Raw genomic sequence first — 27,591 nt, 5'->3', positions numbered from 1 at the left:
ACAAACACACACTCACACACACACACACACAATCACAGACCCTTTTTAAAATAGCTGCCGCCCTCTGAACACTCACACCTGAGGCCACCTCCGTGTCAGCAGGTGTGAAAGGTGAGTTTCCCGTTAGACTATTTCCAGTAAGAGCTTCATCACCGTCCTGCAGCTGCTGTTGAGTTTGGTAAACTTTCGACCTCTCATCGGGGGGGGGGGGGGTAGGTAGAAGAATGACTCGGTTTCACAAGCGAGGGATGAATGAGATGTGTAACTGTAACTGTCGTGGTGAAAAAACAAAAAACACCATCACTTCTTCCACGGTTGCTTTTTCCAGATTTACCCTAAAATCAAAACGCCGTTCCGTAAAGAAGAGTTTCTTCCCTCGCTCCGACGTCTGTTCTCACCTGAATGTGGTTTTCTGTTTTCTAATCCGAGCAGCTCTCACGTCTGTGGTTTTGCATTTGTTTATGAAACAGCAGCTTTGTGTTGTGCGACACTGTGCTATTACTGTATTTACGGTCGCACACAGATGGAATTCATGAGCCCGGGGAAGATTTACTTTAAAAAAAGAACCATGCAGTCTCCACGTAGCGTTTTTCACACACGCCTGACCTCCACTTCGTCTCGTGAACCTCTGACGCTCTCGTTGAGTTACTGTAGGTGTGCGCACACTTCCTGTTTTGTGTGGGTTTCCTGTTTTTGTTCTTGCACAACCTGGACAGAAGCTTATTTGCTGTGTGATATAGATATTAGACCCATCTGGCTTTTTATTTGACCTCCGATGCCAAAAATTCATGCTCTTTAATACATTTTACATCCATGATTTCAGTAGGTTTCCTGTTTCACGCCCTTGACCTTGACCTTGACCTTTGCCCCTCACACTCTGCTCCTCTTGCACAACCCATGTGACTGTGTGGTTGCACAACTAGTTATTAGGTCGTTTTAAAGTGAAGTACCAGCTGCATATCAGGCCCTTATTGACAATATCAACAGCGATGACCTTGTCTAATATTTTTTGTTGTGGAGCAACAAAGCCTGTCAGGAGTTTTTTATAAAATAATAACAACAATACATCGCACATCAACTTGAGGAGCTTTTTGTCTGCAGCGATTGAGTCACTTTCCAGCGTCTCGACTCTTCTCCTCCTTTCTTCTCCTCCTCCTCTTCTCTGACAGTTTGCTTTTGTTGCAAATATCAACAGAGATTAGCTTGTCTAATATTTTTATATAATACAGTTTGACATAATAGGCTGCGAACTGCCGTGGAGGTAAACACACAAAGTCACGACAACAGTCACACAGAAAGTAGTCCCTCATGCAGAGAGACGACTTCCCATCGTTTAACTTCTTATTTAGATTTGCATTAAGCTTATTATGGGATTTAATAACATATAATACATAATTTAGTGTTCTTAAATTGACTTAAATTATATAAATATAAAGAGAAAATACATTTTTGAAATCTGAATCCTTTTTTTCTTATTTGTTTGGTGAATAAATATGTGTATTTATATGCAATAGCTAAATATTAGACACAATCATAACATAGACTTTACCACTTTTTAAAAGCAAATCATATATTTAATATTGTAAAGTCCGAGTGTATATTGCTTCCAAGATGCAGTCTTTTAATTAAGAAAGTAAAATGTAATATTGGTGTTTTAGTTCTCGTATAAAAACATTGACAGGAGATTTTCTAGTAGAATAATAATAATTTAGTAGTTTAATAATAATATTAGTTTTTATTAGCATACAGAATAAAGAGACTTCACATATAGAACTACTTTCTGCAGAGATTCACTTTAATTTCATATTTCTGTGGGGACACGTTCATGTTTTTTTTAGGTTCTATTTACTTTATTGTTGCTGTCGTGTGTCTGAGCCTGAAGGTCAAAGAGTTCACTTCACATGTATGTGTGTTCAACGTGTTATATTAAGTAAAATAAAAATAATGCATATTAGAAATTAAGGTGTGTTTGTGTGTGTGTGTGTGTGTGTCGCCCTGTAATAAATGCAGGACCGCCTCACACTAATCAAGCTGATTAAAAATTCCTGCGCGCCCAGCCGGAAATCGCACCAGCGTTCACCCTCTCCATTGTGCGTGTGTGTGTGTGTGTATTTGTGTGCATGTCTTTCTATATTATTGTGGTTCAATACCATCATTATGAGGACATTTTGACTGGTCCTCACAAATGTAGAGCAATGATTGAGGGATGAGACTTGGTGTTAGGGTTAGAATTAGGTTTATGTTAAGGGTCTAAGTGTCCTCAAAACTGTAGAGTTTGTGTGTGTGTGTGTGTGTGTGTGTGTGTGTGTGTGTGTCTGTGTGTTTACTTTCTCCACTTGACTCCCGGACTTTGGGGCCTGAGATCTGCAGAAATCATCGTTTTCCTCATCCTCTACTTTTCTTTATTTCTTATAATAAACTGAAATGATCTCTATCCCACTTTCTCTCTCTCTCTCGCTCTCTCTCTCTCTCTCACACACACACACACTTACACACACACACTCTCTCTCTCTCTCACACACACACACACCATCCTTCCTTCTGTTCCCCCTCTATTATTATTATTTTATTTATTATTTTTACCCCTTCTCCTTGCACCACGCCATCTGAACTGAGGAGAGAGGGGGAGCAGCGAGGAGAGGAGGAGAGAGAGAGAGAGAGAGAGGGAGAGGGGGAGTGATGAGTCAATACAACTAATAATTTAATGGGGACACAGAGAGAGAGAGAGAGAGAGAGAGAGAGGGAGAGAGAGAGAGGAGCACCAGGCAGCAGGACACCTCCTCCTCTCACTCCGCGGGCAGCAGCTCTCCTCTCCGGCCTCTATTGATGCTCGACACCGGGAAAGTAAACCAGACTTTTTCTTTTTTCCTCCTCCTCCTCCTCCTCCTCTTCCATACCTCCCTCCACCCCCCCACCCCGTGTGGTTGTTTCAATCCCCCGCTAACCTGCTCCGAGTTCCCGCATCTCTCCTCTCTCTCCTCCGGCTCCTCGGCGCGCCACGGAGCCGGTTCTCCGGTTCTCCTGCTCCGGCTCCTCGGAGCTTCTCTCCCCGGCTTATCGCTGCTGATCTCCGGGTGAAATCAAGCCGACGTTCAGCCTGATTTTTCTCTTTTCCTGGTGCTGTGTGTGTGTGTGTTTTTTTTTTTTTTGCATGTGGTTCTCCGACGGTTGTTGGTTCATGTGTGTGTCCGAGCTGCTCCGGTTCTCCTCGGCAGGAGGAGCAGGAGCAGCAGCACCAGTAGAACCAGAACCAGTAGAACCAGAACCAGTAGAACCAGTACCAGTAGAACCAGCGGGACTTGGAAGCTTCGTTCCGCCGCCTGTAGTCGCCTTTTCCCCGGCAGTCGGACGGGATTAGCCCCCGATCTACACACACACACACACACACATACGCGATCACACACACACACACACATACGCGGACACACACTCTCCTCTCCCGGCTCGACCTCGTCTCCTCCGCGGATCCTCCGGGTCGCGCCTGGTGCTGCTGTTGTTGTTCTAGCAGGAGGAGGAACACACTCATTCATTAAAGAGCGGCTCTTCCGTCCTGCAGCCATGCTCACGTAGGGACACACAGAGAGACAGATAGAGAGAGACAGAGAGAGAGAGAGAGAGAGAGAGAGAGAGACAGATCACACCACAGGACTTTTCTCCCTTTTTCCAAACTTGGACCGGTCGGTTTCCGGGTGTTTATGCTCTCCAGTGCTGAAGTGCAGGTTGGTGCAGATTCTCAACTTCTACCTTTAAAACTTCCTCCTCTGGATCCATCTGATTCTTTATGACTTATTATGAAAAATAATAAAAAAAATCCTGACCTGGATCCATGCTGTATCCGGGTCTGGATTCCTCCACCCCCTCCCTCCCTCCCTCCTCCTCTTATTTGTGGGGCATTAGTTGCCTCATTGCATGTTGTGAATGGGGGAGTTCATGATCTTTTTTGTGTGGGGGTGGATGATTTTGCCCTTTTCGCTCTTTTGATAAACAGCAGTCCATCGGCGGCGTGCGTCAACCTGCGTCCACACAATCGCTGTTCTGTTCGCAGCTTTTACACACAAACACACACACACACAACTCTCTGACACAAGCAGGAGTCTGACCCTGAAAGTTGTTTGTGTGTCAGTGTGTGTGTGTGTGTGTGCACCTGTGGGTGAAGCATCCATCTTTCCCTCCCATCCGCTCCTCTCCTCACTTTCACTTTGTCAGATCATGAGTCAGCAACTCTGTTTTTTAAAAGTTGCTGCTCGTGCCTTCGATCCCAAAAACTTTTACTTTTAACTTTTCACTGCAAATTAAAAGTTGCACACCTGTAGCAGTCGAGTGGCAGCGGGGGGTCGAGTGTTAGCGGACACACACGCCGGGTCACAGCGAGATGACATTGCGGCCTTTTGCCTCCTCGAGCTGCAGCGCCCGGAATGTGAAGCCACAAGAAGTGACTCAGAAAGTGAATTACGTTAGTCCCCTCGCCCGCCCCTCTCTCTCCCTCTCTCTCTCTCTCTCTCTCTCTCTCTCTCTCTCTCTCTCTCTCTCTCTCTCTCTGCGTGCACCGCAGCAGCAGAACCTTGTTCCCTTAAACTGCACTGTATTCATTCAAGTGGAATCTCCCAGCAAATTAATGTGTTTGCACTAAAAAAACCACGGGAGTCTCCGGCGGGACGCCCCATACATAATACATGCGTTTTGGAAAAATGGGAACATGACATCGGCACGAGAGCGTCACCGCGGCCTCGAGTCGTCGTCACTGAGGCGAACTGACAGATTCTGCCGTGACGGGTCGGTTCTCCGAGGTCTCGGTTACTAAAAGCACGTTTTTTTTTTGTTGCTCTATATCCACTCACGTGTTCATTGATATCACCAGGAAGGATTCTGCAGCTGCTGGTTCTTGCGCTCGATTTCCTGTCCCGCTAACACTCGAATGTCCCTCTGTCCCCCAGGTGATAGTGAGCAGAGGTGCTGAGAATGATGGACCATCTCAGCGAGGCGTGTCTGGGCAAGGAGAACTCCGAGCTGGTCAACAGCATGGCCGAGGCCAAGGCCCCCCCGGCCAAGCTGCTCCGGCTGGAGCAGAACGGCAGCCCCCTGGGCCGGGCCCGGCTGGGCAGCACCGGGGCCAAGCTCGCCGGGGTCCCGTACAAGCCCACCGGCCACCTGCTGAAGACCTGCCACAAGAGAGGTGAGAGGGAGAGGGGGTTATTCGACAACAGTTGTGTTTGATTTTAGGTTTGTGAGTCATTGGGAAAAAGGAAACAAACGTCTGTTGTGTTCAGATCAGTTTCAAATGATTCTAAATATTTTGGTTTTGGACATTGAGGTCTTGGGGAAATTGGGAGAAACACTTCTTAGTGTGTTCCTGATTAATTGATTATATGATCAACATATCACCTATCAAACCTAGTTTATTGTTGGAAATCAATCACCATCCAAAATGCAGAAACACAAAATGTACAACACATGTGCTGCTTGTTTGTTTCTATTAAATATTTGTCTCTTTTAACCGTTAACGGGACAAAACTATTTGAATATTTCACATTCGAGAAGTTGTCATGCAATTGCGTTTGTTTGTCACTTTTTTATTTTTTTGCCCTTGACATTTTCCCAAACAAAACAATTAATGGAGAGAATAATATATAGATTAACTGCTGATGAAAGTGTTCACAAGTTGCAGCTCTGATTTCTGACATTCACACACTAAACGATCCATTAATTAATCAAACGTTTTATAAAAATGATCAATGACGTAATTAACTGGTAGTAGCAGAGCCGGGGAATACAAACCGAGGGTTGTGTGTATTTGTGTAAGAGAGAATAATACGCAACATAAAGAGGAGAGCTGTTTAAGTATTCCCCTTCCCACACACACACACACACACACACACACACACACACACACACACACACACACACACACACCATCTCCCACCCACCACAGCCCCCTGCATGTGCTCCAAAACTCTTAAACCTTTCAGCAGTGGTAGTCATATCAGCGCACACACACTCACACACACAGACACACACACTCATGCTGCACACACAGACACACACACTCATGCTGCACACACTCCCACTTCTTTACCCAGACAATGAGAGGAACACTGTGAGAGTTCTCCTGGTTGTCGTGCTGCAGAGCGCTGTGTCACGGCTCTTCTCTCCAGCCGCTGCACCTCCCACCGCTGGCATTTTGTTTATTAAGGGAAAAGTTTGAGTCCTTTAAGAGCCATTGCTGTTTAAGAACGTAGCGGGGGGGGGGGCTTTACTTTGAGATTATGACAAATCTTTTTAATAAAACTGGTGTCGTCTGGTGAGAAACACAGTTTTTACGGTTGTGTGTGTGTTTTTGTTTTTTAGTTTTGTTTTTTTAGTGGTTTTGGAAACGAGTGTGAGGAGCTGCAGGTCCGGGGTGTGTTATTGCACTTGGCGGCTGCGGCTCGTGTGTTTGTGTTTTTGTGTGTTTTTGTGTATTTTTGTGTGTTTTTGGCCGGTTGTCGGTTCTCTTCGGGGACACGAGGGACTCGGGAACTCTTGGAATGCGGCTGTGCGAGTGTCCTCCGATGAGCCGTTTCTCTTATTCGCTCCTTTAATCTCCGAGTCGCACTCCGACTGAGCGAGCCTAATTCCTCACCTCCATCATCTCTGCTTCTCTTGGCCTCCTGCAACGTTTGCTCCTCCAAGCCCCCCCCCCCCTTACTCCTCGAATCGTTATTTTTCCAATAAGTTTCTTCCTGGGTATAAAGGGCGAAGCAGCAGCCGATGGCGGTGGGCGGTCCGACGCACACGGCCCACACTGGGCATTGTGTGTCCGAGCCCGAAACAATATTTACAGCGGCCCTCTCCGGGCTCCCTGGAAACAAAGCCAGTATTGATCCCCCCCAAATGAACCTACACAGCAGTCTTTATTGTTAGATCTTTATCTATTAAAATCAGGGGAGGAGGAAAGCGGCTCTTTCAGCACATTCCCTGGCATCTGTTCGGCTTATTGATTGTTTTGCCAGAGCTGTGTGTACATCTTCTGGAATGCCAGGGACGGGGAAAATATTAGAGCGTGATTCGGTTTTAATCGGCGCCGGACAATGAACGGAGAGAAATGTTTCCAGGTGACAGTCGGGGGGGGGAGGGTGGCCCAGTGGGAACAAGGGGCAGCCGGGCAGATCATAAACACACTGTAGGATCTGCTAAGTACAGTATAAGCGGTGGAAACTGATTTTGGGTTTGGCAGGCAGAGAGGAAGGCTGATGTGACACAAGGGTCGAGGGGTTATATTTTTCTGTGTCTGCTTCAAACTCAAACAAACGTTTTTTTTATCATGCGCCATTTATATGTAAACTCTCTTATTAAACACACAACTCATGCTCGTCATCACAGGGTGTTATCATCTTAAAGCCGTGAAGAAGAAACACTAAGACTGAAGGAATCCTCTAATAGTTTATTAAAAGGGGTTTAGAACGACGCCCAGTATTTCACATAGATATCAGTTCCATTAATGTGTCTGTTTTCTTTCATCAAGATCCGTTAATTGTTTTAAGAAAACCTTTAAATCTCACAATTTAAAAGAAAATTAATAAACATCTGGATCTGACCCCTGATCCAGATGTTTATGGGTTCTTCTCTGACCCTCATCCATCGCTTCAGTTGTTTTTGTGTAATATTGTTGGAAAGTGTGTTATCGTGGCCCTAAGCAGTTTGATTCCTCACCTTGAGTTTATCACAAAGACCAAGAGGTGAGACTACAATCCACTCACTTACTCATAATCCCCCGACCCTCAACCTCAACGTAACATAATCATCGCCGCTCATCATCCGTCGTGTACTGAAGGTCAAAGGTTAACACATGTGAGCTTCTGGCTGTTCCCACTGACGTCCTGTGTGTCCCTGTGTGTGTCCTCAGGCAACATGCTGCCCGTGTTCTGCGTGGTGGAGCACTACGAGAACCCCATGGACTTCGACAGCAAGGAGGAGCACGCCGAGTTCGTGCTGGTGCGTAAGGACATGCTCTTCAACCAGCTGATCGAGATGGCCCTGCTGTCGCTGGGCTACTCCCACAGCTCGGCGGCTCAGGCCAAAGGTAAAACCCGCCGCCGCCGTCTCTCCGTTTGTCTTCTTCTTCTCTCTGACGCTCGTTAACGTCCTCCTCCGACCTGCTACCAGCGCCACACACTCACACTCACACAGCCTGTGACCATGAGAGTCCAGCGCCTGCAGATCTGAAGCCACAGTAACACATCCCGACACTGATCCCAGACAGGAGACGCACACACACACGTACACACTCATTCCCACACTGTCTCAACGCACAGGCTTACCCACGAGAAATGCTTACATGCACATTCACATTCTCAGCCAGTCAGACACACAGACACACACTCGTACAGACACACAAACACACACTCGTACGGTATGTATTTATACACACATGCACTCGGTGACTCAGTGGGTGGGAGGGGCCGGCGGAGGAAAGGGTCGGCTAATTGCACTCGAGAACACGCAGGCCGAGGGTGGCGGTTTCAAGGTGCCTCTTAGCATGCTCTTTTATTATAGCCTGTCCATCACACTTCAACACACACTTCAACACACACTCACACAAACACACACGTCTTATTTCACTGCTCCCATGAGCTGTAGCCCTCCTCACTTCCTGCTGTGTGGGCTGCTGCTTGGTTTAAGTTCGTCTCAGCAGAAGTTCTGACGTGGTCGTTGTGATTTCAGAAACAGATAAAGTTTGTGCGGAAACGACCTGTGGCCTCGGGATCGAAAAAAGCTTAAATAACTTTTCATCCGTGTCCGTGTGAGTCACGATCGTTGACCCGTGTTTGTGTTTCTCTGCACGATCCATGTCTCAGGCATGATTCAGGTGGGGAAGTGGAACCCTGTCCCCCTGTCATACGTGACAGACGCCCCGGACGCCACAGTGGCCGACATGCTGCAGGACGTCTACCACGTGGTCACGCTCAAGATCCAGCTCCACAGGTGAGAAACACACACAGATATGTCTCTGTATGGTTTAAATCAGGAGTTTATTAGTGTTTTGCTGATGGGGGGGTGGGAGACATTGTCGAATGCATCACTGCAAAATCCCACCGTCAATGTTTGACCATCTGGAGGGACCCTACATTCCATTACAGGTTATCTAGACACGTCCTGGTGACTTGAAGGTCCCCATAAAGAACCAAAAGAACCATAACAACCTTCTTGTTCACCGCTAAACCTTCTAAAACTCTACGTAGAACCTTCTCAGTGACCAGTAGAACCTTCAAATGAAACCTTAGAGACTCTTAAAAACCTTTAGAACCTCTTCACCGACCGCTGCAACTTCCTAAAGGACCTCAATCCTCTTAATAACCTTTAAAACCTCTTAAGAAGCCACTAAAGAACCATCACAATCTTCTTGTTCACCGCTAAACCTTCTAAAACTCTACGTAGAACCTTCTCAGTGACCAGTAGAACCTCCAGAAGAAACCTTAGAGACTCTTAAAAACCTCTAGAACCTTCTCAATGACCACTTCGACTTCCTAAAGGACCTCAATCCTCTTAATAACCTTTAAAACCTCATAAGAAGCCACTAAAGAACCATAACAATCTTCTTGTTCATCACTAAACTTTCTAAAACTCTACGTAGAACCTTCTCAGTGACCAGTAGAACCTCCAGAAGAAACCTTACAGACTCTTAGGTAACCCCTAAACCTTCTCACTGACGGCTGCGACTTCCTAAAGGACCTCAATCCTCTTAATAACCTTTAAAACCTCATAAGAAGCCACTAAAGAACCATCACAATCTTCTTGTTCACCGCTAAACCTTCTAAAACTCTACGTAGAACCTTCTCAGTGACCAGTAGAACCTCCAGAAGAAACCTTAGAGACTCTTAAAAACATCTAGAACCTCTTCACCGACCGCTGCAACTTCCTAAAGGACCTCAATCCTCTTAATAACCTTTAAAACCTCATAAGAAGCAAATAAATAACTATAAAAACCTTGTAAATAACCCTCAGAACGTTCTTTAGATTCTGTGAGTGAAATAATTTAGAATAAAACCCGACATAAACTGCTTTACCAAGTCACAACCCTAACCCTCCTGTAATGTGTCCCCTGTGTGTTTGTGCACAAGTTAAACCGTGTGTGTGTTTTTTATTCATTTATACACATAGAGACACAGTTGTATTTATTAATATCTACTTCCAGCAGAGGCAGGCGCCAATCTACCAATGCCCTCTGCATGTTTGATACTGAGAATAGCTTTATTACTCATTCACACAGACTCAAAACGCTCACATCTCCCAGGAAATGCAAAAAAGAAAAAACACTTAAATAGAGAAAATGTTTTCTCCCGGCGTCGGGATTCATTTATTTATTAAATCGATGTAAAGGAAATCACCAAAATCCTCCTCATGTCCCGGCGAACGTTTGCGTTAACGCTGCGGTTTGTGATGAAGAGGATTTGTCTTCTCATGTTTTGCATCGGGGGGGAACAAAACTTAAAAGAAATATGATAATAAAATAAGAGTGTTATTTTGAGCTCCTGGCTCTTTGCACAGCAGGAAAGTGAACGTGTCTGGAAACCTGGAAAAGCGCTCGGCTAAAAATGACTCCGACCACAGATGAATACCAGGTTGTTCACCTGAAATAGTTCGACAAATAAACCCTGGGCTGCACCGGCTATTTTAGGTGAACTATATTTCTTCTTCTGAATACCGAATTACAGCGTGTCGTGGTAATAAAGCAGAAGAGCTAACGAGCCGCAGCCGTCCCTCACCGGGCGGGTAGCGCTCGCCATCGGCTGCCATCGCTCTCCATACTGTCGGCTAAACGCTGCTCTGTAGGTGTGAGGCTGCGTCGTATTTATACACACAGTGAGAGCGTACAAGCGTTTATAGATATAGACAGAAACCGGCTCGTATGTGCTCACAGACCCAAAACACACACACACACACACACACACACACACAGACACACACACACACACAGCTGAGTGGAGGCTTGTGCCAGCTGCACGCTAACCCAGTGTTCTGCAACCCTCTGGAGAGCTGTTCCTACTCCTCTCCTACCTCGCTCTACCTCTCCCTCTCTCCTCCTGCTCTCTCCCTCTTTCTCCCCCCCCCACCAACCACCCGCCACCCGCCTTCACCAGTCAAGCGCACACACTCTTGCGCGCACACACACACAGACACACACATTGGCGTCCACCTCCCGGCGTACAGAAGGTTGTGTTTATTTCCGGCATTGCTAACCCTGAATGCACAGATAGCTGTCGTTCTCCACTACCTCTCTCTCTCTTTCTCTCTCTCTCTCTCTCTCTCTCTCTCTCTCTCTCTCTCTCTCTCTCTCTCTCTCTCTCTCTCTCTCTCTCTCTCTCTCTCTCTCTCTCTCTCTCTCTCTCTCTCTCCCTCTCTCTCTCCTTCCCTCCTTCCCTCCTCTTGTTCACTTCCTTCTCCCCAGAGGCTCTGGCTGCTGGAGCAGTCTAAGGTGTTCTGGAAAATCCATTGTGTGTGTGTGTCTGTGTTTGTGTGTGTGTGTGTGTGTGTGTGTGTGTGTGTGTGTGAGAGGCCGTGTGTTTTCCCTCACGAGCAGATGTTAGCTTCGGGAACGTTCCACGCTTCCTCTTCTTCCATCCCGGCGCTATCTCCCATCGCTCGTAACGTTTACCCCAACGCCGCCGACCGACAGATTCACGGACACGCACGCACACGACGGGCGCTCGTCATCACAACCTCAGTGTCTCATCTGCTTCACGCACAAAGTGTCAACGCAGGTTTCACCGGAAAAGTAATGCAGCGATACAAACACACGTGAAGTGGAAACCGGGCGCTCGGCTCGGCTGAATTCCTCCCGTTAGCGACGGTAGCTCGCTAACAGCAAAACCAATTTATCCATTTGCTACATAAATCTATTTGGATTTTTTGCTGCATATTGTTGTCAGTATTGTTATTGTTTTGTATTTGTTTTTTCCCCTTCTCTCTCAACCGCCATCCCTCCAATCCCCCCCCCCGCCCGCCGCAGACATCTAGCCAGTAACACCTTAAATTGTTTTGCCGAGCACAACGAGCCGGGAAGGTAGAAGTAACACGAAATAATAGTCGCCACATGCAGCTAATGTATAATTCATGCATCAATCCAGCAGATGTGTTGTATAAAGTAATTAACTAATCAGAACAATCAGGAGAGAGAGAACGAGAGAGAGAGAGAGAGGGAGAGAATATGAAAGAGAGGGGGGAGAGAGCGAGCCAGGCACACAGAGAGAGAGAGAGAGAGAGAGAGAGAGAGAGAGAGAGAGACAGAGCAATCTCCAGATGCATCTGCTTGATGCGCCAAATGAAATCTGTCTGTCTTGGAGGGGCGCTTGCAGCAGGGAGGGCGAGCGAGGGCCCGTGTGTGTTCAGACTCTCGTTCTCTCCGGTTCCCTCTCTCTCTCTCTCTCTCTCTCTCTCTCTCACTCTCTCCCTCTCTCTCTCTCTCTCCGCCGCTCTCCACCTATCTGATCGTTCCAGGGATTTAACCATAATTCATCAATAAAACAGGCTCACGCCAACAAGCCCAATTCACACCCTTTGTGTCGAGGAGGATTCCGAGCGAAGGCCCTTCATTGGTCGATCGACGGGAAAAATTATTCATTTTTGATTCACTCGAATTTATAACGTTGATTAATTGCAGGAAATAAACATTGAAAACATTAAAACGTTCACGGGTTCCTTATGGGAGGAGATTTGCAGCGTTTTTATTATCATCTCCGGGATTGTGATTGTTGTTGTAATTTAACATTTTTCAATTTGGGTTTTGATAACTTGTGATTTGTTTCTATTTTTATGACGTTTAATGGCGTAACTGACTTACAGGAAGAACTAATTAACTGAATAATTAATTTCAGCACAAAATTTGAAATTCAGCTCTTGATGTTTTTGTATCTGTTTGACCACATTGAGTGAAAACCTGTTTGGATGTTTGGATGAGGAAATGATATTGCAGGTTACATTTATTTGCAGAATTAAAGGTGTTATATTCGTGTTTCTCACTTTATGAGGAACATCCAAACACACAGTCAGATTAAATGATATGTTTATTTTATCATTTGATTTGAGAGACAGGGCTGCTGGCTTTTCCTTTTCTGTCTCCGTCTCCTCTCATCATCTGAATTGTCTCTCATTCTCTCCCCTTCTCTCCCTCTCTCTCTCTCTCTCTCCCTCTCTCTCTCTCCACAGTTGTCCTAAGCTGGAGGACCTGCCACCTGAGCAATGGAGCCACTCTACAGTAAGAAACGCCCTCAAGGAGTTACTCAAAGACATGAATCAGAGCTCTCTGGCTAAAGAATGTCCCTTATCACAGGTGCTGAAGCCCAGTCTGCTTATTAAAAACAAAAAGACAAAAGCCCAACCCCACTGCCTTGCTACATTAACACACTGCCAAACAAACCCTGTCGCCATCACCTCTGTCTTCTCTCCTTTACTTTATCAAATGCCCTGAGTTTGATTCAAGAGGTGGGGGAAAAAGAATCCACATAGAAAATCCAAATCAATGGCTATTGTCTATTGTTTGCTGCATGATTTCTGTTTGGGTTTTTTTGTACTGCCCCTCACACACACACACACACACACACACACACACACACACACACACACACACACACACGCACGCACAAAGATTAGTAGGCAACGGCAGCCAAAAAGCAGAGGTGTTGTTGAACGTATGGTTATTGTTAGATAAACATTGGCCGGGACCCAGAATGATCTGGATTGTTTTTGTTCCTTGTTTTTTTTCCCAACATCTCATTGCATCAGACCACGGCAGATATGAGCGTTCACATGTTAGGTGTTATATTCTGTTATTTTGTGTGTGTGTGTGTGTGTGTGTGTCGGCTGGGAAGGTTGGATAGAAAGCACTAGCTGAGATATTGTATTAACAGGCGGTGTAGTCAGTATATCACAGAGGCAGCTCAGGAGTGAATGGAATGAAACGGCAGTATATCTCTCACAGGGGCCAATAATGTGTGTGTGTCTGTGTGTGTGTGTGTTTGCTTTGACTGTGTTTGTGAAACGTATATCAACTTACAGGACAAACTGTATATCTGAGAGTGTTACCGATGTGTGTGTGTGTGTGTATTTAGATGGGAGTCTGTGCGTAGGAGCCAGTAAGAAGCCAGCTCTCCTCCCAGGCCACCGTATGGTCACCTGGAGACCCTCGTTTGCAGCGTGCGTACGTGTGTGTGTGTGTGAGCGGCTGCTGTGTGTGTGTGTGTGTGTGTTTGTGTGTTTAGCCGGGCATGAGCAGTGCGCTGATGATGTAAAGAGTCCCTGGGTGGCGTTCAGGCGGAGCCCAGCCCGGTCTGGTAATCACCCTGTTTACGGTCCATATGTGAAGACGGCTCAGAAGAGAGCACACGCGAGCTCTGAGGATCACACACAGACACACACACAGACACACACACAGACACGCACACTCCTCCTCAGACACACATTTGCTATTTTCACATACACACCAGTCTCAAATTAAACCGAAGATTGTTTCCGCTCTCCAGCGAGGACGAAACCTGGTCCTGGAAATATCCTGAACCGAATCTCTTTCTGACAGTTTTTGGTCCACAACTCAAATTTAAATTTACCGCCGTGCATGAAACTGAAGCTTCAGTCAAAATTAATTTCATCATTGGGATATTTTTCCCCCTTTTTTTTAAATTGTATTATCTGTTTTAACATCAGCAAACGTCAAAGCAATAATCCAGTTTCTCAGATTCGTAATGTGATTTAAGAGGAATTGGCAGCGTTGCTCTGTTGCTACCTCACAGCCGGACGATCGACTCGTATGTGTGTGTGGCGTGTTCAAACATGGCCGCCATGATGGTGTTTGACATCTGTTACTCGGCGGGGGGGCGTGGTGTGGTCCGCTGCACCCGGCGTGCTCCTCCCGAACCCGAGTGCTTCCTGCGGCTGGTCGTCTCTGTGAGGTTCCTCTACGTTGTTTTCTGAGTTTCTTCCGAGAGACCAAAGAAGTGAAATGAGTGGGAGGGAGGGGGGGGAAAGGGGGTGTTAGGGGTGTGTGTGTGTGGGGGGGGGGTGTAACAGAGGATTGGCACCTTTCTAGGATTAGTGTTTCCTTGATATTCTGCAGCGTAATCCCGAGCCCGAAAGAGAGGTTAACAGATGAGAGAGAATTACAGTGAGTGAGTGAAAGAGAATTAGCCCACCTCTGAACAGAGAGAGAGAGAGAGAGGGGAGGGGCGGCCGAGCAGAGAGGGGCGTGTGGGGGGGGTTATTCTGTGAAACGCCGCTTTTGTCCGGCGCCTTGTCAAACATTTAGTTTCATTCTCTTGTCGCCGGGAGTCGTGACTCGTGTGTTTGACCTGTGAATCACACGAGGTGGAAATATATATTTACTGATGCTCAATGTGATTCTCAGTTTACAGCTCGGAGATAAAAAAAACACCAAAAAATCAAAATTCCCGTGATTCTGATTAGGGTTGCAAAATTCCGGGAATATTCAAAGTTGGAAACTTTCCATGGGAATTAACGGGACTTAACGGGAATTAAGGGGAATAAACTGGAAATGTTGTGGGTAATTTATACTAACTGTATTTACCTTGTCATATACAGACATAAATATAAACATTTTGTTGTGTCATAGGCTGATTTGAGCCCTGAGGAAACTTTGGGCACTTGACTATATGCTTCTGCATCGTTGTGTCATTCTTAACATAGGTCTTTGCACAGTATTTGCAAATGTACACAGCCTTTCCTTCTACATTGGATGAGGTGAAATGTCTCCACACATGAGAGAGTGCACGTGGCATTGTTCTGTAGAATAAGATGAGAAAAAAGTTTGTAAAAAAACACTAATGCAATGCCAGAGATATAAATAGTTAGCCAAACAATTGGAATCGTCTGTGAACATATTTTACAATTGATGGATAAATGAATGGAAATAGGCTAGATGAACAGATGAACAATCCTCAATCAGCATGCTGATATATTTTCCCAGTAATATCATGGAAACTTACCTGACTAGTCCTTCACTCTACAGCAGGCCTCAACAGCCCTGCTGTAGAGTGAAGCATGCTGGGAGTTATCTGTGCATGTGATGGAAGAATGACCAGTGGAGGGTTGAAACTCAACGTTCCATACATCTTTAAAATAGAGTTTTGAATGATGTTTTTATTGCTCAGCGTTTAATTTGCGTATTTTTTTTTTTTTTTTTCAAAATTCCCAAAATTCCCAAGCTAAACTTCCCATGGAAAGTTTCCGCCCCTTTACAACCCTACTTCTGGTTCCGCCTCCAGCTGCCGATCAGGCGCCGTCGTTTCCTTCCTCACCACCGAGCTTCACAACCCCCTTGCCCGTCTCCTCAGAAACTATGGCAACAAACGAGATTCCCTCCACCTCACCCCCCCCCCCCACTCTCTCTCTCTTCCCATTGCCACCACCATCACCACCACCTCGTCTTGCCCCCCCCCCCACCCACCCCACCCCCCCCTCTCACTGGGCGGCCCCTGATGCACCAGCTGCTGCGTTGCGTAGCAGCAGATAGTCGTCAAAACGCCATCTTTACAGGCCTTCACCACCTCAGCTGCCACAGGCACAACCTGGCTGCCAGTGTGTGTGTGTGTGTCTGTGTGCATGTGTGTGTGTGTGTGTGTTACATTGAAGGGGGGGGTCACCCCACTTGAGGTGGATATGCGCCATAATTGAGCTGTGTTAGATGTTGGCGGGAGACGAGGCACAGTGTTGCAAATGGGATGTGCGTTTTCCCCAGCTGATTCAAGACATCAGGCTAAGTTGGAATGTGTGTTTTTGTGTCTGTGTGTGTGCGTTTGTGTGTGTTTTTGTGTTTATTGACACGTGTGCATTCGTGTAACTGCACCGAGTGTGTTTCTCTGCAGGGGTTGTGCTCGGTGTGTGTTTGCATTTGCCGGTGTATGCACCACTTTATAACGCTGGCAGCTGGGTGCCCACACAGTACCTGCCTGCTGCACCACTTCTCTCTGACACACACACACAGACACACACACACACACACACACACTCACCCACTCTCCTTTCTCTCTCTCTTCCTGTCTCCCATGATGGGGTGTAGAGGAGATGTTGGGGACCGATAGTAGCCCAGTGCCACTTCCTGGTCTTGCTGATAAGCTCTCTGTGCTGCAGATGGCTATCACTTAAAGGGTCCACACACACACACACACTCTCACACAAACACACACACACACACCTACACAACTACACGCACACACACATGAACACACAGAGCCATGCTACCTGTTGACAAGCCCTAGCACCATCCTCCTGCTGGCACCGCAGTGGCAGCAGAGACTCTGGTTATTTGCTTGATTTCACTTAGTGCGGATGAATGTGTGTGTGGCGAAGCACAGGGGAGAGAGAACAGGAGTGTGTGTGTGTGTGTCTGTGTGTGTGTGTGTCTGTGTGTGTGTGTGTTTGTGTGTGTATTGTTTCGTTCACACATACACGCCGGGGCCCCCTGTGAGAGGTAGAGTGATGTATTGAGGGAGAGGGCTGATTAATGAGGAGCGTTTATTAGAACATCTGTGTCAAAGATGGCGGAGAAAGAGGGAGCGAGGGAGATAGAGAAAGAGATGGGAAGGGAGAGAGAGAAATGGAGAGAGAGAGAGAGGCACAGCATCTTCTGCAGGCCTCTTGTTTGTTGCCTGGAGCTGCTTTAGCCCAGATATACTGTAAATAAAACATGTCAGGCAGGAGGAGAGGAGTTCATTATCTCCTCCACTTACAGGAGAACTCCTCTCACTTCAGATTCCTCTCACTTCCTCGTGGATCTTTGACTTTGGGAGTCGACTCTCACAACCTGGTGAAACAGGAATGTGTGGTTTGCTGCTTTTACCAAATCACCATCCCAAATATTCACGTTTTGGTTCCAAAGGCAGTAAATCAAAAACCTGAACCTCGTGTCCTGATGGATGAAGAGGAGTTCTCGGGTTTAAAACTGTTGCACTTTCTGTTTCCTGATGTTTGCACGAGTCCAGGAGAAGCAGCAGCAGCCTCGAGCATAACGGTGTAACCATAGATATATATAAAGACTAGATGACTCGTTCGACGGAGCCGGACGTAACCACATGGCGGCCATCTTGCTAGGGGGCAGCTCGCTCACCCATAACATTGTGTTGGTAAATAAACATAACTTACTGAATTTTCAACCGATTTTGAAACGGTCTGGTTTGTTATAAACGTCAGAGATGTAGATATGAAACTGCATACTTATGAATAATTATGTTATTTTCTAAAAAAAAATCATAATTTATGCAGTGTCATAACTACATCTCTGACGTTTATAACAAACCAGACCGTTTCAAAATCGGTTGAAAATTGAGTAGGTTATGGTTATTTACCACTACCAACACAATGTTATGGGTCAGCGAGCTGCCCCGTAGCAAGATGGCCGCCATGTGGTGACGTCCGGCTCCGTTGGCCGGCAACGCAGACGAGACATCTAGTCTTTATATATGTCTATGGGTGTAACCCCATTAGAGGAGCAACTCTTTCATCTTAACCCCGGACGTGACCTCCACCAGGCTCTTCATTGCACTCAGGCCCTTTTTAATGTTCCTATAACAGCCTGCTCTGCTCTACAGTGCAGGTTCAGAGCTCTTCATCACGACAGCAGCCTAGTCGAACAGATTCACACTCAGGCACCAGCGTGACTCCTCTCGCGCCTCGCTGTCCTATATTTGACTTCACAACAAAAAAAAATAGAAAACGCAAGAAGCGGCTGAGTGGGTGAGACGAGAAGCAGCCGAGCCGACTCAACCCGGTGCCACCGGAGTCAGGGGAGGAGTCGAGGTTTAAGTACCAGACGACAGATAAGTGAATACTTCCTCATTGTAGTTTTGGTTTTTTCGCTTATTTGCATTTTAATATGTTCGCACTAAGAGTTGTCAGATTGCACAGTCATTGTCTTTGGGAACTCTGGTTTCTATGTGTGGTGTTATTGGCTCCAGAAGTCCAGATTCCAATGGAGACGTCAGAAGAAGCTGGTCAGCTTTTGCTTGAGTTCAATCTCAAGCAGACTGAAGTGAGAATTGTCCATCTTCCTCCGTCCAGCTCCTCTTAAGAACTCCATAAGATTGTGTTGTGGTTAGGGTTGCAAAATTCAGGGAATATTCAAAGTTGGAAACTTTCCATGGGAATTAACGGGAATTAACGGGAATATACAGGAATTAACGGGAATAAACTCGAAATGTTGTGGGTAATTTATACTAACTGTATTTACCTTGTCATATACAGACATAAATATAAACATTTTGTTTTGTCATAGGCTGATTTGAGCCCTGAGGAAACTTTGGGCACTTGACTATATGCTTCTGCATCGTTGTGTCATTCTTAACATAGGTCTTTGCACAGTATTTGCAAATGTACACAGCCTTTCCTTCTACATTGGATGGGGTGAAATGTCTCCACACATGAGAGAGTGCACGTGGCATTGTTCTGTAGAATAAGATGAGAAAAAAGTTTGTAAAAAAACACTAATGCAATGCCAGAGATATAAATAGTTAGCCAAACAATTGGAATCGTCTGTAAACATATTTTACAATTGATGGATAAATGAATGGAAATAGTCTAGATGAACAGATGAACAATCCTCAATCAGCATGCTAATATATTTTCCCAGTAATATCATTGAAACTTACCTGACTAGTCCTTCACTCTACAGCAGGCCTCAGTAGCCCTGCTGTAGAGTGAAGCATGCTGGGAGTTATCTGTGCATGTGATGGAAGAATGACCAGTGGAGGGTTGAAACTCAACGTTCCATACATCTTTAAAATAGAGTTTTGAATGATGTTTTTATTGCTCAGCGTTTAATTTGCATAGTTTTTTTTTTCAAAATTCCCAAAGCTTAATATTCCCGTGGAAAGTTTCCGGAAATTTTACCAGAAACTTTCCGCCCCTTTGACCCTAGTTGTGGTTCAGCGTGTTGCCATCACGTAAGGTTTTGAGGTCAGAAGTTCAAAGTTCAATAAGACCAGACTTCCTGCCGCCCTGTGTTTTGTTGCTTGAAACGCTGGAGCCAGAGAACCAGTCTCATCCAGTTCAACCTGTTCCTTGTGCCCCCCCCACCACCGTGCTGCTCTGCCAGAAGCTTCCCCTCCGTCCTCCTCAGTGCATATATTACAGAGAAATGATAAAGATGGCATACCTGTAATTTGAAAACAGATGGTATGGTTCTTTTGAATATTTATAACAATCAAAAACAATTTCTCCTGCACCAACCTCACTATTCGCCCCGGAGGCCGCCAAGGTGTTAAAACATTCATTTTAATGAAACTGGAAGGAGGCGGGGGGGAAAGGAAAACACAAAAGCCGTGTTTCTCTCAGGTGAAAGGAGGGATGGTTGAAGTGAAGGTAGAGAGGGCAAAGAGTCGGGTGAAAAGGGAGGGATGGGAGCAGGCGCCTGGCGGAGGGCGACATGCTCAGAGCGGCCCTCAAGCTGCTGGAAGTTGTCGTCTTTTAAACAGATTGTTATGAATACACAACTGAAAATACAAAAGGAGGTTTATCTGTTTACATCACCCGACTCCCAGGATGCTGATATTCAATAAGCTGTTATCTTCCTCTTTTTCTGTTTTGGAAGGTAAATATCTCTGCTGCCGTCTGCTCTCGATGTCACACACACACACACACACACACACACACACACACACACACACACACACACACACACACACACACACACACACACGTTGACCTCATAATTCAACCACTCTGAAACAAAAACACACAAAAAAACAACAACCTTCAAACAAACTCACCGGCATTTGATAAAACCGAACAGATAAAGCCTTGTTTGATTTAATTTGTTTTTACCTTTAGACGACGATATGGGAATTTTCTGCATGTCTGATGCTTTTCAGTTTCTGTGTTCCCTCTCTCTCTCTCTCTCTCTCTCTCTCTCTCTCTCTCTCTCTCTCTCTCTCTCTCTCTCTCTCTCTCTCTCTCTCTCTCTCTCTCTCTCTCTCTCTCTCTCTCTCTCCTGCCGGGTGCTACCACGTCCCCCGATCTTTTATTTGTTTTGACAAGCTACAGTGTTACTGCATGTTTCACAAGCTTTAATATTATGTCTGTATATTTTTCCACAATGAGAATCCAAAGTCCCTCTCTCATTCTCTCTCCCTCTCTCTCAATCAATCTCTCTCTTTCAGAGTATGATTTCCTCCATTGTGAACAGCACTTACTATGCAAATGTGTCGGCGGCGAAGTGTCAGGAATTTGGGCGCTGGTATAAACATTTCAAGAAGACAAAAGATATGATGGGTAAGCAAAACGGAGGGGCGCAAAGTATGGCGCGCACACTTTTGTCTCTTTGCACACACACACACACACTCACACACACACACACACACACACACACCAGTCACCATTACAATATGTTCTCTAACCAACCGCCTCTTTGTCTTCCTGCTGCTGCACGAGGCAGAAATACATTTTTATCTTGTTATCTAATAATTCAGGATTGCTCAGTTGAACACGGTGTTATCTTTAATTTTTCCCTTATTGTTCGAAGCGGCACTGAAGCTGGAATCAAGCTGAGGCCTGATTTTGTTTTGTTTGTGGTGTGTGTCGGATTGTTACTCTTGTTTTTCCGTGAACAAAAAAAGCAGCGATGGCTTCAACCGGCCAACGCCTCATCCGAAATTCAATTATATTTTCTTATCAAGCCTCTAACAAAGCATGCTTTATAGAATCTAAAACAAATTCCACTTTGACCTGCAAGGAAATGAGGTTATATGATGCGAGTATCACCCCTGCTGCAGATAGGAGTCCCATATATAAGGTTTTCTGATTAAGCAGATCACCCCCATGTTGCAGAGATCGTAATACACTTTAATCTTCAGATATTAGCTCGAAACAATCTGTTCCACAATCTTTGTTTAGTTATTTTTTTTACTTTCCAGTGTGCAGCGATGACACATGAGATGTTATATCAAGAATGTTCTCACACGTCCATGCAAATAGCGCGTTGTGATCGTATCTTATCTGATGTTTTTTGTTTTTTCTTCCTCTGTTGAACGCTGGGAACATGATTTACTTCAGACCTGCTGTACTTGTGTATTCTCTTGCATACTCCCACACTTTTTCTGTCACAATAGCTTTTTATTTTTTCTTTAAATCTGGTTTTATGTTCCTTGAAAAGTGGGATTGCTGAGCTGCAGCTGCCGGCCTCGGCCTCGGTGGCGCTGCTGCTCCGAGTGGCTGAGAGCTGATAGAAGCAGAAAACCTGAACCTGGTGTTTCCTTTCCTCACACGTCTACTCTCTCTGCTGTGTTTGTGTTTGTGTGTCTGTGTGTGTGTGTGTGTGCATGTGCGTGACCTGCCATCCGACTGTGCAGGCATGCGCCAACCCTCCCAGCTTGAGGGCTACCTGGGTACGTGTGTCCTCCGTGAGAGCCCGCGTGCCAATGCATTAGGTATGTCACAACACGGCCACACAAACACACACAAACACACACAAACACACACAAAACACTCTTGTTTTTTTGTTTTTTTTTTCACTTTGGAGGACAGTGCAATGGCACAGATGAATTTCCTGGAGGCTTTTTGCAACCTCAAGCAGAACCACTCAAGCCGAGATGTTAAAAACTTCATTCCTTTATTCAAACACATATTTTTCTGTGATATTTAGTGCTTTATTTTTTATATGTATCAGGTTTTTTTCTCACCCTTTGTGAGAAGCTACATTTCTCGATCCCTGTTTGCTCAGTATTAAATATCCAGATCTCAACTATCATCTTATTTTTAATCCTGAAACTCAGATGCTGCTTTAAAGCGACGTTTAAATAAAAATAGCTGTTTGCTTGTAGTCTAGAATTAAACATTTTCTCAATCTATAATTTAACTTAGAATGAAGCTTTAGAATCATCCGTCCTGGTCACACCCTTCACATGAAAGACTCCGTTTAAACACAAGCACATTTGGGACGTGTCTGAATCGACCTCGGCTGGTTTAGCATCGGGACGTGGTTAAAGTTGTTAGCTTAGCTTAGCTTCTTAGTTGATTACTTGCGTTTTTGACATTCAATAAACAAATCTGAGTGCGATCTCCCATTCCACTTTAAAAGACAACAACGATATATAAAGGCCGATGTGCAAGATTGTAAGAAAGTGTTTTTGGGTAAACGTGCATTGTTCATTCGGATATGTACGCATCTATTATTACTATCTTCAGGGTTCGTACGGTCATGGAAAACCTGGAAAAGTCATGGAATTTTAAAATGTGTTTTTCCAGGCCTGGAAAAGTCATGGAAAAAAATAATCTCCCAAAAGTTTTGGAAAAGTCATGGCAATTTGATATATTCATATTTTCTTGTCGTTCATTTTAGGGATGGGCATAATTAATAGACGATCGAGACAATTAAGACAATTTAATCGAATGCCCATCCCTAGTTCATTTACGCTGAGTTTTAAATAATTCATCTGCTTTTAAAGAAATACACTCAAAATATAGGCAGGCTTACTTGGGTTTGTGTCATTTAAGGTATACTGTATGCCTTGGAATTCTCATTGTTAGTTTGAATACTACATTTTGTCACTTTTTCTCGGATACACCGAGATTTCACAAAATGTTCTGTCATGGAAATTTGGTTTAAAGTTATTGAAAAGTCATGGAAAAGTCATGGAAATCCATTGGTTAAAAATGTGTATGAACCCTGTATCTTGATAATTCACTCTTAGAAAAACAGGGAATTGAATTTCTACAACTGACTTTTCTTGATCAATTGTTTTTCGGTGCCTCAATATACCGATGCCTCTGTCTCCACCTGGTTTTAAGGACCAACATCCCCTTGGGCTCTAGTATAAGATCATTTATTGGTCACTGAATGGCAACGTGAACACAGCCACTGTGTGAAATCAGCAAAAGACCAGGTGGACAAAACAAGGCTTCTCAACTGGAGTAACCCTGAATCTGTTTTCCTCCCGTGACTAAAAACACAAAAGCTTGAAACTGCTCCACTGTTGATTGTGATGTGTTTCTGTATCGTTGTGTCTGAGGACGTCAGCGCCTGATAAGAAGGAAACACTCTGCGTACGCACACACACACACACACACAGAGGCAGTGATAACAACTCCAGGCGCTCTGGTGTCATGTGAGCCAAACCTCAGACACACAAAAACCTTGGCACCGGAGCGTCAGGTGCCCGACACACAACCCGTGGCAGCAACTCCAAACCTCAATATTCATGACGAGCTGCTGTCGAACGGCAGGAGGAGCGAGTTGCTGCAGAAATGCCAAGTATGAAGGCCGGCCGGGCGGGCGGGGGGGTGCCGAGGTCGTCCCTGTGACTCGGCATTTACTTCGCCACTCTGCGTTTTTGTGCAGTTGTGTGTCTGAAGTCGAGAGGAACAAGTACCTGGTCACAGATGTGTCGTCGTTTCTTTTGACGCCAACACGGGAGAGAGGGAGTTAGGTCACTTTGTGTGTGTCTCTCTCCCTCTCTCTCTCTCACTCACTGTCACATACACTCCCTCCCTCCCTCCCTCCCTCCCTCCCTCCCTCCCTCCCTCAGCCCACATCCCATTCCCATTGTGTGTTTAATCCGGGGCTCTTTTGTGGCAGGATTCCACACGAGGACTCCGGCTCCTCTCTCTCCCAGGGCCTGCCATGCTCCTCTGTCACCCCTTCTCTTTTCAATTTGCATGGAAATGCCTCCGTGTGCCTGTGTGTGTGTGTTTGTGTGTGTCGTGAGCATGCCCCCCAGCAGTCTGTGCGAGCAAGGATATGCACACACACACACATTGACACACACACTGACACACACATAAGAAATGCACACATTCACATACGAGTGAATAGGCGCGCCATACCATCAGAGCCAGGGAATGCCAGGGATTATGGGAAGAGATGTGATTATTACCAAGATTTTTTTTTTTGTTTTGTTTCTTTCCCACCATCCCTCCACCCCCCCCCCCCAACCACCCCTGCATCATTTGTTTTTCAACGCTCAATAGACCCGTCTTGGCCGCGGCGTTTTGTGCTTTATTGACAGTTCAGAAACAAGGAAGCTTCCAAAAAACACACGATTATTGTGGGTATTTTTTTTTGGAAAACATCCATGCACTTAATCTTTCATCTGCTAAAAAATTCAGCTTATTGAAGAGCACCCCCCCCCACACACACACCCCCAACACCCCCACAAACCCTCGTAACAGCCATTTACGCTTTTCACAATCTCCCGGCTGCTCCTCGGTGGAACCTGGAGGCCGCGGCACACTCCTGAGGTGTTAGCGTTGTCGTCCGTGTGAATCCTCCGTCGCTGCTTAAAAATAAAAAACTCTCGGCATATGTGGATTCCTTCAAGAAAAACCTCAAAACCATTCAGCTGCTCCTTTCCCTCGGCCGTGGGTAGCACTTTGAATCTTAAATCATTGTTTTCGTTTTCTCCGAGCACATCATTTAGACCCGGTGTTAAAATATTCCCCAGCAGCCATTATGGTCTTAAAGATTCCCAAAGCCAGAGATGCCGCTAAAATCTCTTAAACGCCGTTAAATGACATGCACACAGATTTTGTATTTAAGTCCGTTGTGTTCAGGTTACACACACACCACTTCCTGTGATCTCCCCCCCCACCCTCCCGTCTCTGCTCGCTGCTCCCGACATTTATATTTAGACCACCCTCCCCTAAAAGTGTCATGTTGTCGGGCTCGTGTTCCTTATTTTAGAATTAAGGATGTAAAGAGAGAATCTGATTTATCAGCATTGCTCCTTTGTGGATACACACTCACACACACACATACACATTAATCCTGATCTTACACACACACACACACATTCCGCTGTTTTGCCAAGATTTATTTTCTCTGCTCGTGATGAGGCCAGACGTTCTGAACTTAATTCCCGAGGCATGGCTTCGTCACAGGTCAAACACAATGAGCTCTTTTTATCTGCGTTCACATCTTTTTTTAACCGGTCGTTGGCCGATCCTCTGGAATCTGATCTGATACAGAGAAGATCTGTTTCATTCATTCCTCTGATTAGACACATAATGGCTATTTGAGTTATGGTCATGATGTTGCGATTAAAGTGTCACATTTTTCAGATTGACCAGCTCATGTCATTCAGCTGTTTCCTGTGAGCTCTGATCTCCTCTGTTTGTTTTTCTGATGTTGAGAGTTGACATGAATATTTTCACCGTCTGTCTTTCCAGCTGAGATGGACGGCCTGGCTGACCTGTCCCCCCCCAGCTCCAACCACAACCACAACCACCTGAGCTTCTCCCAGCAGCAGCAGCCCATCCCCGGCAGCACCGCGGACCAGACGCCGTCCTCTCCGGTGCCGCCGCTGCCTCACGCTCCGCCCTCTCACGGCGGCGGCGGCCAGGCAGGAGGCCGGCAGCCCCAGATCCCCGGCATGCACCACCCGGGCCTGGTGTCCACGCCCATCAGCCCCCAGCTGGTCAACCAGCAGCTGGTGATGGCGCAGATCCTCAACCAGCAGTACGCGGTGAACCGGCTGCTGGCCCAGCAGTCCCTGTCCCAGCAGTACCTCAACCACCCCCCCGTCAACCGCAGCTCCCACAACAAGCCGCTGGAGCCGCAGCTGGGCTCCAACACCGAGGTCTCCATGGAGATCTACCAGTGGGTGAGGGACGAGCTGAAGCGAGCCGGCATCTCTCAGGCCGTCTTCGCCCGCGTGGCGTTCAACAGGACCCAGGTGAGGGGGGGGGGGGAAGAGTAAAGCTTCAACTGTAAAACCAAAAGAAATGAAAAACCACAATAATTGTCACTTCAAATTATCGTCTTTATGTCAATTATGTGTCTGATTCCCTTTGATAAGGAAGCTTTAGTTCACAACACAACCAGGTTGAGTCGGCTCGGCTGCTTCTCGTCACACACACTCAGTAAAAACCTCAACACACACACTGAACCACAACACAACACAATCTTATGGAGTTCTTAAGAGGAGCAGGAAGGAGGAAGATGGACAACTCTCACTTCAGTCTGCTTGAGATTGAGCTCAAGTAAAAAGCTGATCTGCTTCAAACGCCATTTTCAGCAGCTTCTTGGGACGACTCTATTGGAAACTGGACTTCTGGAGCCAATAAGACCACACATAGAAGCCAGAGTTCCCAAAGACAATGACTGTGAAAGCTGACAGTTAGTATAAATTACCCACAACATTCCAGTTTATTCCCGTTAATTCCCGTTAATTCCCTTTATTTCCCGTTAATTCCCGTTAATTCCCGTATATTCCCGTATATTCCCGTATATTCCCGTTAATTCCCGTTAATTCCCATGGAAAGTTTCCAACTTTGAATATTCCCGAATCTTCAGATAAGGAAATGAGATCAGAAGTTTCAGGTCAAAGGAACCAGTCTCGTCCTGGACCTCGATGATGAACACAGCTATTTTCTATACTTCTAAACTGGACTTGTATAATCATAGAACATATTTGCTACATAATCTCAGGTTGACTGATGATTGAATTTATTTTCTGTAATGTAATTTAATCATAATTTAATTTATTAATCTACAACTTTATACCCCGGTCTGACGCAGACATTCACAAGGTAGTAAAATTTTTCACATACCAAAAAAAAAGAGGAGCTTGAACTTCCTGTCACCTGATGCATCCTGGGAAACTAAACCGTACGTCCAGC

General features: G+C 45.7%; 1 protein-coding gene across 1 annotated transcript in view; it reads left to right on the top strand.

Annotated features, from left to right (window-relative positions):
• Nucleotides 1–27,591, top strand: part of satb1b (SATB homeobox 1b) — a 64,835-nt gene that overhangs the window by 5,638 nt on the left and 31,606 nt on the right. Inside the window, exons 2-8 of the mRNA XM_061081567.1 lie at nt 4,935–5,173; nt 7,883–8,059; nt 8,835–8,961; nt 13,183–13,306; nt 21,138–21,249; nt 22,326–22,403; nt 26,140–26,645. Of these exons, the coding sequence (XP_060937550.1) occupies nt 4,960–5,173; nt 7,883–8,059; nt 8,835–8,961; nt 13,183–13,306; nt 21,138–21,249; nt 22,326–22,403; nt 26,140–26,645 (1,338 nt within the window). The 5' untranslated portion in view covers nt 4,935–4,959. The remainder of the gene's footprint in view (nt 1–4,934; nt 5,174–7,882; nt 8,060–8,834; nt 8,962–13,182; nt 13,307–21,137; nt 21,250–22,325; nt 22,404–26,139; nt 26,646–27,591) is intronic.

This window comes from Limanda limanda, chromosome 11 (genome assembly GCF_963576545.1).
Source record: "Limanda limanda chromosome 11, fLimLim1.1, whole genome shotgun sequence".
Classification (NCBI taxonomy): domain Eukaryota; kingdom Metazoa; phylum Chordata; class Actinopteri; order Pleuronectiformes; family Pleuronectidae; genus Limanda; species Limanda limanda.
This window is presented reverse-complemented; position numbering and strand designations above follow the sequence as displayed.